This window comes from Delphinapterus leucas, chromosome 5, assembly GCF_059928025.1.
Source record: "Delphinapterus leucas isolate spDelLeu-1000000601 "Yukka" chromosome 5, BTC_Dleu_Yukka2, whole genome shotgun sequence".
Taxonomy (NCBI): Eukaryota; Metazoa; Chordata; class Mammalia; order Artiodactyla; family Monodontidae; genus Delphinapterus; species Delphinapterus leucas.
This window is the reverse complement of record NC_143133.1, coordinates 20379635-20394080: the sequence shown is the minus strand read 5'-3', so window position 1 is coordinate 20394080 and position 14446 is coordinate 20379635. Positions and strand designations below refer to the sequence as shown.

The following is a 14446-nucleotide window of genomic DNA, read 5'->3' as shown; positions in this document are numbered from 1 at the left end:
TGCCCTGTGGGAATCCGGCTCAGATAACGGGCACAAGGAAATGCTGATACTGTGGCTACTGCTATTGCTGGGAGTAATGAAGTCTTCTGTCTCTGACCCAGGAATCTTGTGTCTTCTGCTAGCATTCCTGAAACTATGGCAACTGACTTATGTATTTCAGACTTTTACAGTTCTTGACAATAGCAGCCTTTATCAACATTGACATTTTCCTTTATAGATATTGAAACCAAGGAATTTATTGAGTCTCTACCATGTACCAGCCACTGTGTTAACCTCTTTATATACATAGTTTAATCGTTAAATAATCCCATAAATTAATAACTATTTTCTTCATTTTGTGCCTTAGCACTTAGAGAATTCATTAGAATTCATTTCAGAGAGAGCCTTGCCATTTGCCTGTCTGTTTGTTTTGGTGACACAATACATTGATAATACTCTTGAGTAGAGGGTAAGACCTCAAGGACACATTTGAAAAATAAATGACTGTCATTATATTTATGACAAAGGGGTAATGTTTGTTGCTACTGAAAGAAGGGAAAGAGTTGGAAGTTAGAGAAAATGTCAGAGACTGATTACTAAGTGGAAAAAGGCAGAAGAGAAAGTAAAAATAACAAGGCAATAAAGCTGTGGTAGAGGGCAAGGCAGGGTACACAAATACTAGATAGGAGCCTATAGTGGGATGCTATGAATGCAATCCCCATGATCCCACAAATATTTAGGACGGACTGTACAAACCATGAGAAACTCATTTCAGGGATTAGATTACTTGCGGATCCTCTGGAAGGTTCCGAATTTCATATCCAGGTTTACATCCAGGGTGACATGAGGTTTGGAGGTCATGGTGAGTTGGTAAAACAGAGATGGCAAAACAGAGATGGCAAGCCAGAAGTCCTTGAAGCCCCCCAATACTATGTGGGATACTTTTTCAAGGAAAACCTGATGCTCATAGAGGTTGAGTATTTTGGTCAAACTCCCAGAGTTATTGTGCTGCGTGGCAGAGGTTTTAAGAACCAAACATTTTCATTATGTTTAAGTAGAGAATCGCAGAAATACAGTCAAGAACGTTTTTTTCGCTTAACTTATGTGGAACCCAAATATCAAAGCAATTAACATAACCTATGTGGTGCAAATGATTTTCAATGCTTGATTCAGATATTTTGAGTATGTCGGCTATCTCCTGCGTGGTATAACAATGATTGCTCTCAATTAATGTCTTGATTTGATCGCTATCAACTTCAACTGTTCTACCCGACTGTGGAGCATCGATCAGCTAGAAATCTCCAGCACGAAACATCGCAGACCACTTTAGACATGTTTGATCAGTCACAGCACCTTCTCTATACACTGCACAAATCTTTTTTTGTGTTTCAGTTGCATTTTTACCTTTCTCGAAATAGTAAAGCATAATATGCCGAAAATGTTGCTTTGCTACTGTTTCAAAGGTCTCTGGTTTATGGGACTAGATGAATGACAATTCTGTAGATGAAAATAGGAAATAGAGTGGGTTTAGAAGGGATGATGGCATCCATCACAGTTTGGGACACACTGAGCTCTTTATTAGGAATCAGGAGAGGGGTCTGGATTAAGTAATAGGAATCTGGAGACCCCCGTGTAAGTTACCACATCTGAGAGAACTTGAGATCATACTGTTAACATTCATGCTAGCATCCATCTTGCCTTTTTGAAACTTCCGTTACTTAAAAGGAACATGAGAAAAGTCTGAAAAAAGGAAACTGAAGGGAAAGACATGTTTTTGGTTGGCATTCAGGAGTGGTCAGGAAGCAGGAAGACATTAGGGTCTCCACCCAGGAACAGAGAGAAAGAACCTATGGAAGTTAAACAGAATCAAAGGAGGAGAGAAGGCTTAAGTCTCATTCTTTACATGCTAAATCCTGCTCAATGCTGTAACCCCTCGTGAGAAATGCGGAGTATCATCTCAGCTTAGGCCGGACCCTGCGATCTCGCACATGTGTTCCCTCAGCCCCCCCCCCCCCAGGGCGATTGGAAATGGCCCGAGTGTGGCAAATGCACGTGAAGCGACACACTGAGCAGCTTCCCCAGCACAAAGCCAGCCTCTCGGCCTGCAGAGGTGTCTCCAAGTGGAGGGGGCCTCGTGCTTGCCAGACACCTCTGTGTCTGTGTTGGCTGATGTGGGTCGTCATCTGACGGCCGCAGAGGGGGAGAGGGAGAAGGGAGCTGTGAGGTTCCCCTGCAGATGTGCAAATGCTCCCCCCATTCAAGGGCAGACTCAGGGAAATCAGCTCATATGATGATTCTCCCAACAAACTAATTCTCAGGAATAGGTTAAGAGCATTGGGAAGCCCTGGGGTTGGGTTTAGTTTACCAAAGCAGTACTTCGTGAGCCTCATATATTGTGCTCCCCCTTCTGCTGCTGGAGTGGAATAAAGTGGAAGAAGAGCAGAGAGAAATTATCTTACCTTCTGAGCGCAGGACACAAAGTGGTGAAACTCACGCATTTCCACAAACGTTAAATTCCCCTCCTATTACTCAGCAATTATTGGCAAGTTAATTGGTTCTAGATCTCAACATTATCACTTCCTGTAGGAGGCTTAAGATAGAGTTTGTCAATGTTCTTGGCAATATATTACACACACACCAGCATTTGAGGCAAAATGGAAAGATATAACTTTATTATGCAAAATTTTCAATTTGAATATATCTACCCAGCCACAAATGGAGAAACGAGAGTCCCACAGTGCTGCCTGGAAGGCTGGGGAGGCAGAGGTGGGGCGTGTGTGGTGTGTGTGTGTGTGTGTGTGTGTGTGTGTGTGTCTGGAGGTGCCTGGTGTGTGTGTGTGTGTGTGTATAGCATGTGTGTGCTGGTAAAACTTTCCTTTTCTATGGAATCACAAAGGCTGGAGGTATAACTGTTTCCCCCAACACCTTTTTCCCTTGGAGCAAAGACTGATGAAAGTGAAGAGGTAGTTATATAAGATGGAAACTAGGCAAGAGAAACTATTTCTAAAATTATTGAAAAGTAAGGATTAGAGCAAACATTTTCTTTTCTTTTGAGCTTGTACCTGGAGCTTAAGCAATTTTAAGCCAGCAAAAGGATCATAGTGTGGCTGCAACAGCAGTGCAACTGATTTTATATCTGCCTAGGATTTAACATCCTGCAGGTGCCCAGGATGATTAGAAGAAAGTGACAGAAATGAAATGGGGCAAAGGGACCCTCAAGCTGGGGAGAATAATGGCTGCTAAATGACTCTGTCCTCCCCTCCAAATATGGACTCAACCAAAATTAGTGCATAGACAAAGAATCAGTGTGAGATGCTTTGAGCTGCCTGGACATTTTTGAAAATAAGTGAGTGTTTAAAGAATAATTGTTAAATTGAATCATTGAATTGGGAGATACATGTCTTTTAGATTCAATTCTAGCAGTGTCTGAGCTACATGAAAAAGTATCAATACATGAAAGCAACCAATCAGGCCCACGCTTCTACCTTTAATGCACTTTAACGTTAAATGTACATTTTCCTTTTTCTATGTAGGAGCTTAAATGAGATACTTCCCTTAACCCAGGGGGTAACATAAATTCTATAAAATATATAGTATTTTTTATCGAAATACTTTCTCCTAGAAGTATGCTCTTATAACTTCAAATTGATGAAGACCCAAAGAACCATAAAACAAGTGGAACTTGCTGGAATAATTTAGGAAGCAGAATTATAGCATGCATAGAACTGGGCGGCCAGCCCTGAGGCAGTTTTGAATCCTGGCTCTGCCATTATCTTGCCATGGGACTTGGATTAATCACCTGTAACAACGGGATAATTATACCTCTCTTGCTGGGTGATAGAGCTGAATAAATAAACTAAGGAAAATCATCTGAAGTTAGTCCATGCTTAATAATATTAGAAATTTATTCTGAAATATTATTTTTGTTGATAAGGAAAATGGGGTTAAAAAAATATCTATGCTAGTGAGCGTTACAGGTTGGCCTCACTCCCAGACCTAACTAGACTCCAAGGAAGGTTTTCTTCTGACATCACATCACAACCATGACAAAGTGAATACATCTTTCTCTTCATGCGATACCTTCAAGTCAAAGACTGAATTTCTCCATGACCTTTGAAAACTTAAAATATGCCTGGTCTTACATTTCCAAAGTAATAGAGACCACCGTGTGGTGTGACTTCCTATCTTTTCAAAGGGATAGAGCTATTCCTCACACAGTTTCTACAAACTGTGTGTGATAATGAAGCAAGTGCCACAGCACAGGGGTATGACCTTTATAATGAGCTGAGACAGAGACGTCCCCAAATGATTCTGGGGGAGGGTCACAAGAGGGACTGGCTGACTCGCAGGCCGGGGATGTGGAAACCCGTCTTCTTGGAACTACAGTAGCACTCTGAGCAAGGGGTCCTCTTTGCACATTTGCAGTCACCCACCGGGAGTTGAAATGAAATTAGGTCTCGCCTAAGCTGGATTTTCTCCCAATACATTAGCATTTGTACAATCTTGACAATGTTTGGCCGTTTGCTAATTAGTAGTAGGATGACTCCAGTAATAGTGATGGTATGATTAAATCATGTTTTACTGCTGTTGAATTGACCTACAACACGGCTACCAAGGGGTACTTCTTATATATACGTTCAATTTTTACTCTGGTGAGCACACCTCAGTTGGCAAACTTAATCCACTGCTAGGAGCTGGATTACAATGACTTTTTCACTAATTCAAGGAAATGGAAATTAAAAAAAATACACCTAACTGTTATGATGCAACTATTGTTTTTCTGATTCACTTATACTGAAGTATTGGCCAAGAATGATTTGTCTCTTTAATCAGTTGTAGAAAAAACAAAGCTTTAGTGAATTAACGTAAGAGAAGGATATTTCTTTCTCAAGAATTATCAAGAATTAAACAGCCAAAGACTGAGGTTGAAAGTATTTAACTGCTTAGGCAGTTAAAGGCTCTTTCATCTTCCTATTACACAAAGCTTCAAGTATTTCCAGAAATTGAAAAAACAGAAACGATTGAGCTGGAATTAAGCAGAATAACTTTTGGAAGTTGGAGCTAGATAGTCTCAGCTCTTATCTCTGGATTGTTTACTGGACTGCAGCTTCAGTGGACGCTCCTGGTTTTCTTTGGTTACTTCTAGAAGTACAGATATCCGTGAATCTCACACTCCTGCTTTATACCCCCTCGCAAAGATGATCTCCAGTTGGTCCTAGTAGAATCCTTATTAAATGGATGAATACTTTTAAACCTGCTTAATCTTTAGACATCTGTCACGTCACTGTATAATTTAATTGCAATAAAATTTGGATACATTCGTTTTCCGTTTTAATTGGTTTGAGAAGACAGAGTTACGTTTTTTGTTAATAATTACGCAAATGCACAGGAAGAAAAACACAGATTTAACTGCAGATCGATGTGTCTCTGAACTACTTCTCTAAGTATACATGTACGCAGCAAAGCCATCACCATCACATTAGGATTTTCTCATTTCCAGGAAGCTGGAAGTTGTGATAGGTTGTATAATTTTGGCCCCTAGGACTTGATCAGGATCTCAGCTGTCACAGCCTTGTCCTCCATCTGTGCCAAAGGGAAACATTACCAGGTATGAGTAGTGGAGGAGGTGATGTGCAGGTGTGGCAGACACAAGCCACAGTAAAAAGAGGAACGAGGGCCCTCAGCCGAGCTCTCCCTCGGCCTGTGTGCTCCTCCAACAGCGTGTGCTTCTACGCATTGGCTTTCTTTTCTGAGGAGAAACCTACGAAAAACAGCAGGAAAATGTTTCAGATTGAAAATTAAAAGTTCATTTCTCTTCTTCTGGCTTAGGGCTAACAAAAACTTCGAGGCTGGTGAGAAAAGAAGTATTTTATTCATGAGCACCCACAAGTTTACACTGAGAAATCAAGAGGCAGCAAATGGAAGGTTATTATTTTCAGGACTGACATATGCTTACCGTTTCATGAAATCACTTGTGGCCTCGTCCTAGTCGTGCCTGACAAGGATACACTACTTCTCATCCTTGCTGGCATTTCGGTGGCTCTGGCGTTCGCTTATGAAAGTGAGTCATATGTGTTACTATTTGGTTCAGTACTCATCCCACAGAGAGATAACTGCCAAATAAAGTACTTTAAAAATACGATACTGGGTGCGTTCTTGCCGAAGCCATAGAAAAGATCACAGTTCTTATGATGTGAGAGTGTATCATGAAAACCAATAAGAAAAATTTGGAATATTTTAGTAATAAAATGCCACAAATAAGTGCCATAGGGAAAACAAAATCAAAGAAGTCTACTCATGGCAACAGAAAAAAAATCGCATAAATGCCAAGAAATAAGGTGTTTCCCTGATTCATGATAACTTTTTAGTATATGTTAAATGTTTTATACTTGCTGCCCTGCATTTGGTATTTCAAAGATATGCTAAACTAACATTTTAGTAACAGGAAGATAAAAGGTTACTTTTTCAGGTTGAAAAAATATTCTTCTGAGAACTGCGGCCATTATATAAAAAGGTATCTACTGGAAACAAAATGAAAAGACAAGCTACTGAATGGGAGTAAATACTTGCAAATGATGTGACCGATAAGGGGTTAATATCTAACATATATAAATAGCTCATACAACTCAATATCAAAACAAACAAACAAACAACCCAATTAAAAATGGGCATAAGACCTGAACAGACATTTTTCCAAAGAAGACAGTCATTTGACCAATAGGCACATGAAAAGATGCTCAACATCACTGATCATCAAAGAAATGAAAATCAAAACCACAATGAGATATTAGCTCACACCTGCCAGAATGGCTATCAACAAAAGGACCACAAATAACAAATATTGGCAAGGATGTGGAGAAATGGTAACCCTTGGACACTGTTGGTGGGAGTGTAAATTGGTGTTGCCACTGTGGAAAACAGTATGGAGCTTCGTCAAAAAAACTAAAAATAGAACTACCGTATGATCCAGCAATTCCACTCCTGGGTATGTATCTGAAGAAAACAAAAGCACTAATTCAAAAAGATATATGTACTCCAGTGTTCATAGCAGCATTGTTTACAATAGCCAAGATATGGAAGCAAACTCAGTGTTCATCAACAGATGAATGGATAAGGAAGATGTGGGATATATATATATATATATATGTATAAAAATATATACTATATGCATTATATATATCCATTACATGTATAATGGATATATATAATATATATAATACATAATACATATATAACGGAATATTACTCAGCCATAAAAGAGAATGAAATTTTGCCACTTGCAACAACATAGATGACTTGGAGGGTATTATGTGAGATAAGTCAGACAGAGAAAGATAAATACTGTATGATATCACTTATATGTAGAATCTAAAAAATACAACAAACTAGGGAATATAATAAAACAGAAACAGACTCACAGATATAGAGAACAAACCAGTGGTTACCAGTGGGGAGAGGGAATGGAGAGGGACAAGAAAGGGGCAGGGGATTAAGAGGTACAAAGTACCATGCATAAAATAAATAAGCTCCAAGGCTTTATTGTACAGCACAGGAAATATACCCAATATTTTATAATGAATGGATGAATATGTTATAATGAACTATGAGGAGAGTATAACCTTCAAAAATTGTGAATCACTATGTTGTACACCTGAAACTTACATAATACTGTAAATCAACTATACCTCAATAAAAAAAGAAAAAAATATTTAATGCCTTTTTGGAAAGTTATATTAAACGTAATAAGTATCTTACTTTCTCAGAAATGTGAGCTACAGTTTCTACAGGAACTCAGCCCATAACGTCCTTAAGATATTTGTGGTGTACGTTTTTGAAATTACATGCAATTTATGGCACCGAATTACAATTTATGGCAAAGAATTCATTTACAATATATACCTGAACTTTTGGTGTATTTTAAAGACAGACTAGACATGATTATGCACTAAACTGAGAAAATATAAAAATACAGGTAAACATGTGTTTAGATGGGAATGTAACTTTGTAATAATTTTTTAAAGTCTGGAAGCATTCCTTAATTTGATCAAAAAGTTTTTGCATTTCCAAAAAGAAAAGATATCTAATATGGTGAGAACATAAATTTGGATCCAGAAGCATGATCTACTGGTCTAACCAATCCTGAAGTTTAGAATTAATCCATTAATTAATGATGCCTACCTCTAGGTATCTTAAAACATTAAGAAAAATTAGTTCCTGTGTAGTTTTTACAGCACTCTTGTGAAATAGGTATAGGGGCAAGGGCTACTACCCACAAGTTTTAGATGGAGAGCAGCTATGGCCCATGAGATAATCCATGGCAGAATGGAAATCTGAACAAAGGCAAATACAGGTCTTGAGTTCCTAGAATGGAAGGCAGAGTGTCCTTATATATAGTGAAGTTGGTTAGAGACTTCTGTCGTGAGACTTGGCTCTGCAGTTATGGGGGCAGGACAAGAGAAACACCACAAGGGAATGTGGGTCCTCACCTGCTAGGAAGAATTGGCTTTGCCTTATTGCTTGGTGAAGGACTCTACCCACTAATTGGGTAAGTAATTATCTATTAATGGTGTTGGTTACACTGTAGGTTTCCATGTTCACAGGAGCACAGGTTAAGTAGCCTGATGCCAAAGTGATCTGAATAGACCCCAGAGATCTTGGTGACAGAAGCCATGTCTCAACTCTACATCAAGTATTCGCTGAATCTAAAGTACAGTTGGTGGTTAAGAGTGGAGGGGGTATCAGCGCCGCAGAGGGGTTTTGAAAGGATTGAGGGGACTCTGCTCTCTACATGCCCACTAACCCCTTAGAATGTGAACGCTTAGGCATGAACAGTAAGGAAACCTAGGTAAGGAGACTTTCTTCCCAGTTGGGATGCAGAAGAATAAAATATATACCTTGCTTTCCTTCCCTATGGATTTTTATCTTCCATTTAATAGAATTACTACAATTTCATTTACCTGGTGGAATTGTGACTAGTCTAGACTTATTGTGTGCATTTTTCTCATCTAGGATCGATCTATCTATCTTCTGTATCTATTCATACAAAATGCTAAATAGAATGTTTAGTCTTTGCGTATAAAATCAGTGTTTGACTAGGAATATATTTACCATCTGTATTTTCATATGTTCCTGTACATGTAAATATACTTTTGCGCTTTATTATTCTTTTAGCAAAATCATTTAGTTTACTGATAAGCTGACCTTTAGAGCATTAAAGGTGAGGCATTTCTCCTGTAATTCTTTTCAAACAATCTAGAAACAGGCACAAAATTATCTGCCTCTAAGTTTCAATTAATTTCCTTTATTAAGACAGTAATGTATTTGATAAAAGAAAAATATTGTAATAATTTATCCATCTGTATTGAAAATTATACAAAGTATGGTCTTCAAGTTTCTTCTGTTTCTTACATTTCTTAAGTACTTTTTACTATTTACACTGGTCCATTTATCTCTTCATACTATTAGGAACTGGAAAAAATCCAACTAATCCAAGCCATTTACCAATGTAAAATCACCTGTAATGTTTAAATAAAGACAGTTATAAAAAGACACACCCTGGGGGCTTCCCTGGTGGCACAGCGGTTGGGAATCCGCCTGCCGATGCAGGGGACACGTGTCCCGGTCCGGGAGGATCCCGCATGCCGCTGAGCGGCTGGGCCCGTGAGCCATGGCCGTTGAGCCTGTGCGTCCGGAGCCTGTGCTCCGCAACGGGAGAGGCCACAGCGGTGAGAGGCCCGCGTACCGCAAAAAAAAAAAAAAAAAAAAAGACACACCCTGAGACATAAAGATTCTGGTTTTCAGGACAGACAGGACGATTAGAATTTATTTAAATAGAATAAATGCAAAGTATGACACTATTACATTTTACTTAATGCAGAGCATGGGGTGGTCCACATTGCTTAGTGGTTACAATGTGGGCTTTGGAGCTAGACTGTGTGAGCTTGTCTGTGTCCCAGCCAATAACCAGCCATGTCCAACCATGTGAGTTGGACAAGTTACGTGATCTCTCTGCTTCTCAGTTTTCACATTTACAAAACAGGGACAACGGCAGTCCTCGTTTCACATGGTTGCTGTAAGGTTTTGACCAGATAATAAATATAAGGCCCCTAAAATAGTTTCTGGCATACGGTTAGTGTTATTGGGTGAAACGTGTCCCCCCAAAAGATATGTTTAAGTCCTTGCCCCTGGTACCTGTGAACGTGTCCTTATTTGGGAATAGGGGCTTTGCAGACATAATCAGGTTAATATGAGGTTACACTGGATTAGCCTAATCCAATATGACTGGTGTCCTTATAAGAAGAGGAAAATTTAGACACAGACACAGAGGGAAGATAGCCACGTGAAGAGAGAGGCAGAGATTGGCCTTATGCTGCCGCAGCCAAGGAACATCTGGGACTACTAGAGGCTGAAAGGGGCAAGGAAGGACCCTCCGCTACAGGCTCTGAAGGCAGCACGACCGTACCAACACCTTGATTTCAGACTTCCAGCCTCCAGAGCTGTGAGAGCGTAAATTTTTGCTGTTTTAAGCCACCTAGTTTGTGGTACTTTGTTATGGTAGCCCTAGGAAACGAATTCAGGCAGTATTCAATTAATTCTTTATTATTAGACATCGGTAAAGGCCAATTATAATGGTTGGGCTTTGATCTTCTATATTGTAAAGAAATAATGATGTTTGCTCACAACACAATCTTGCATGCCTACATTTCATGCCATTCCAAATATGTAAGAATTGAGCTCCAGCTCATTAGACAAAGTTCAGCTCTATACCATATGAAAATTTTGGAAGGTACAGAAGTGATCGGCATACAATAGGGTCAGAAAACATAGCCTTTTGACATTTCAAAAAGGAGGAAACAAACAACGTGCTTTCAAGGTTATACTAACTCTGCTGTGCCGTAATTGTTCGGGAAACACGGAAGTCATTTTGCACCTCATTCTGACAACAGATAAAATGAGGTGAAAAGTTCTTTGTAAAATCACATGTTTGAACAGAAACTGTAACCCGTTGACATCTGGGGACATCATGTGGATGTTGCATTTTCTACATCATGTAGAAAAATGCCATTATTTAATGCTATGCAGAGAGAAAGCTAGGAAAGTCTCAAAGCCTTGAAAACCTTTATTTAAATCTTGAGGTTCTGAAAGAAGATTTGATTTTCAGTGTGTCCCCAAAGCACTCTAAAATAGCCACAGACAGTGGCTGAGAGCAAGGCTGGAAATCAGTTGACCTGAAGACTGTCCCATGTTGTACTCAGTACCAACTGACCTTAATCCTCGGCCAGGGAGCCCTTCACTGGGTCCCCACTCTTCAGAGGACCCTGCTCTGGCCCTGCTCCAGCCAGACTCCCTCTCATCATGTGGGCCTACCTTGCTTTAGAACAAGCTCCTGGCACCCACAAGCAGACCCCCAGATTCTTTGCCAGGTGACCCCGGGTCTGCTTCCAGGCCCCATGTGGTCTTCTTCCCCAGGCCCGAAGCCAAGGGGTGCTGTTTGTAGGGTAGTGAGGGGTATATGAAGTTGGGATGTGCCTGCTGGCTGTCCTCAAATTCACACTCAAGACCCCTCCCAGTGGGTAGGTGGGAGGGAAGGGGGTGGGCCATGGCTCAGGTCTTCCCGTGCCACTGCTTTCTGGCACAGAACTGGTTGGAATCTGAGTGTTCTAGATTTGATGCTGGCCTTCCAGTTATATTTATCAATAGGAGGATAGACTATACTTTAATAGCTTCTAAGCCTGATCCATAATGTTTAAATAGTTACAAATAAAGTATGCAGCTTTCCTTGTGTTCTTGTCGCAGACCCTGGGAATGTCAGAGGAGGCTCTAGCGGTAGCATAGACGTTTAGTCACCCACTTTGTACCCACTGTCCCTTTTAAAAATCACAAGGCTGCCGCTCTATGTGTAGACATTGGAGCCACTATTTCAGGTTAAATTATAATAAGAGGAATAATTATAAAGGAAGATACTAAGATAAAAATATCCTACATATATTGGGGTCAGAAAAATAAATTTGTCAGGAGTAATAGGAAATTAATAAAAACCAAGAACTAGGACAATCTAGGAAGCATATGTACTAATTAGTATTAATTTAAATATCCACATTTTAAAAAGGATCCTTTTTATTTAAATATAAATAAAATATTTTAAGTATTATATGAATAAAACATATAGCAGTTTTCAGAAATAGCTTGTTTATAGATTATCAGAAACAGAGTCTAATTTTTCCACTCATTTTTCTTTCCGTCGCTTGCATTTTGGTATTTCTAGTCCAAAACACAGGCTATATTGACTAGCAGTATATTCTTGAATAGTGGAGAATAAATGTATTGGTCATATGATGAGACAATAAAAATATCTTTATAATAAAAGCTCTTTAAACCCATATTTTTTTTAACAATCAATACTACACAATTATTTTTAAGAACTCTGAGCAATTGTGTTGGATCGACAAAGCAAAAGGAGCTTTCCAATTAAATAAAACAAAAAATAACAAGATTCACTACCGAAATTAAATAATGGCACGTGGGATGTTTGTGACAAGGGTGATTTCAGAGCTTCTGCCAAGTGTCATGACCTGGCTTGAGCTTTGAAACAGCATCAGCTTTGGAAGCTAGAAAAGGGGCAACAGGAATTCCAAGCAGGTAGATTTTAAAGTAAGGAGGTTTCTTTCTATAATAGTCCCCTAGTCATGATCAGCCCTCTTCCCTGTAGACAAGCCACAGTCAGCTGCAGAGCAGTGCTGGTATGGAGGACAGGTTTCAAATGGTAATATAACCCTTCAGTTTCCACCAGGACTGCCCAAGCAAGATTTACCTCATAACACATTTATTATGCACTTATTCTTACATAGTACTGTGTCTTTTACCTGTGATATTCTAAGTGTCAAATGAGAAGCACAGATAATATATGCTATGAGTTCTTAGGAAGAAGAGATTATTGAGGGTTAGATACTAGACCTATAATTATCCAAGTTAAGACCCCCATTGTCATTTTTATATCTACCGTTTTAGAGAGTTTTAATACAGTAAGAGAGGTAGCTTTTCAAGGGCACTACAGGATATGATTCAAGCACAGGTTTTGAGGTGTTATATACCTGGAATCTAATCCCAGGGTTAAATCTTCCTAACTCTGTGATTTAGGCATGCTACTTAAATTCTCCAAGCCTCAGTTTCCTCATCTGTAAAATGGTATAATAATAAAACTTACTTTATATCTGTAGACCCTGTCACACACATGTTTATACATCACAGAGCTCTTATATTTCTTCCCAAGTAGACAAAAATCAGTAGGTTTCACACACTGACTATAAAATTATAGTTTTGCATGTTATTTAGTTTTTGAAGATCATCACAATTCAGTCCTATTTTATATAATCATTAGTTTCTATTACTTTGGTCCAGGACGAATACTATAGTGATATATAAATGGCTTTATGATATTATCGAATTCTCTACTGCATAATTGTATTTTCTAGTGATTAAACTCCAACTCAGGAGAAAATATCTTTAATATTCATTCCAGACCAATATAATATAAAACGGGAAACTATAATTGGATGGCAACTCAGCTAATGTATTTCAGAAACACAGACATTATGCAACCATCATTATGGTTAATAGTATGCCTTTCTATTAAAAGCTCTCCTTTATGACTGGAACCCAAGAACTTCATTAAAACCAATGGTTATATTAGTAGTAGAAAGAAAAGAAAAAAGAAAGTCCTACAGTTTTCTGATAAATACCTAGACATTTTATTATAGAGTTCTCACTTTTTATCTTTCTTCTCCATAATGCTACTGTGAGCTACGGCCTTTGCCACTCTCAGTGTTGCTGTGTACAGCTGTCCAGGTTGTGTGGTGCACAAGTGTAGGAGGCTCCATTTACGCAGACTACCATGAAAAGCCCTTGGACTTGTGAAGTTCCCAACTGGAAAATTACATACGGTATCCCCGGCTCTCTACTTCCACTCCATAATGGATTCCTTGTACTAAACACTAGAATTCTGTGACCTCAGATCTGAACTAAATGAGATAACATTCCAAGTATGGCCTGAAATTGGAATATGGCTCCTCTTCAGCTTTTGTAGATAGATTCCAATCTCTGGAAATTAACAACTTAGAGTCACAGGTATGTGTCATATGGAATGTTAAACATGCAGCAGACATTGCTGACTTCTGATTATATGTGATGAAAACAGAGGAGGGATTATAATTCTAGCCCAGTGTATTCAGCCCACTCCTGGGTGGCCTCATGAGATCAGAGAAACAAGCAGTAGAAAGTATAGCAGATTCTGGAAAGAAAGAAGAGAATGGTAAACCAAAGAAAAATAACGTAAGAGAGTACTCTTAGTTGTGAGTCCTTGGTAGGTGACTTTTTCATTCTTCTCAGCATACTTAGAAGTGGGCGTTGTGGGCAACTCTGGCCTAAACTTGGAGCCTGACACTTAGTCATTAGGGAACACAGCTCTGAG

At 39.1% G+C, this 14446-nt stretch overlaps 1 protein-coding gene across 2 annotated transcripts in view; it reads right to left on the bottom strand.

Moving 5' to 3' along the window:
* Positions 1-3850: 3850 nt before the first annotated feature.
* Positions 3851-14446, bottom strand: part of TNIP3 (TNFAIP3 interacting protein 3) — a 58399-nt gene continuing 47803 nt past the window's right edge. For both annotated transcript variants that reach the window (XM_089911547.1, XM_022596331.2), the window contains exon 12: positions 3851-5740. In XM_089911547.1, coding sequence (XP_089767673.1) covers positions 5709-5740 — 32 coding nt within the window. In that variant the 3' untranslated portion in view covers positions 3851-5708. The remainder of the gene's footprint in view (positions 5741-14446) is intronic.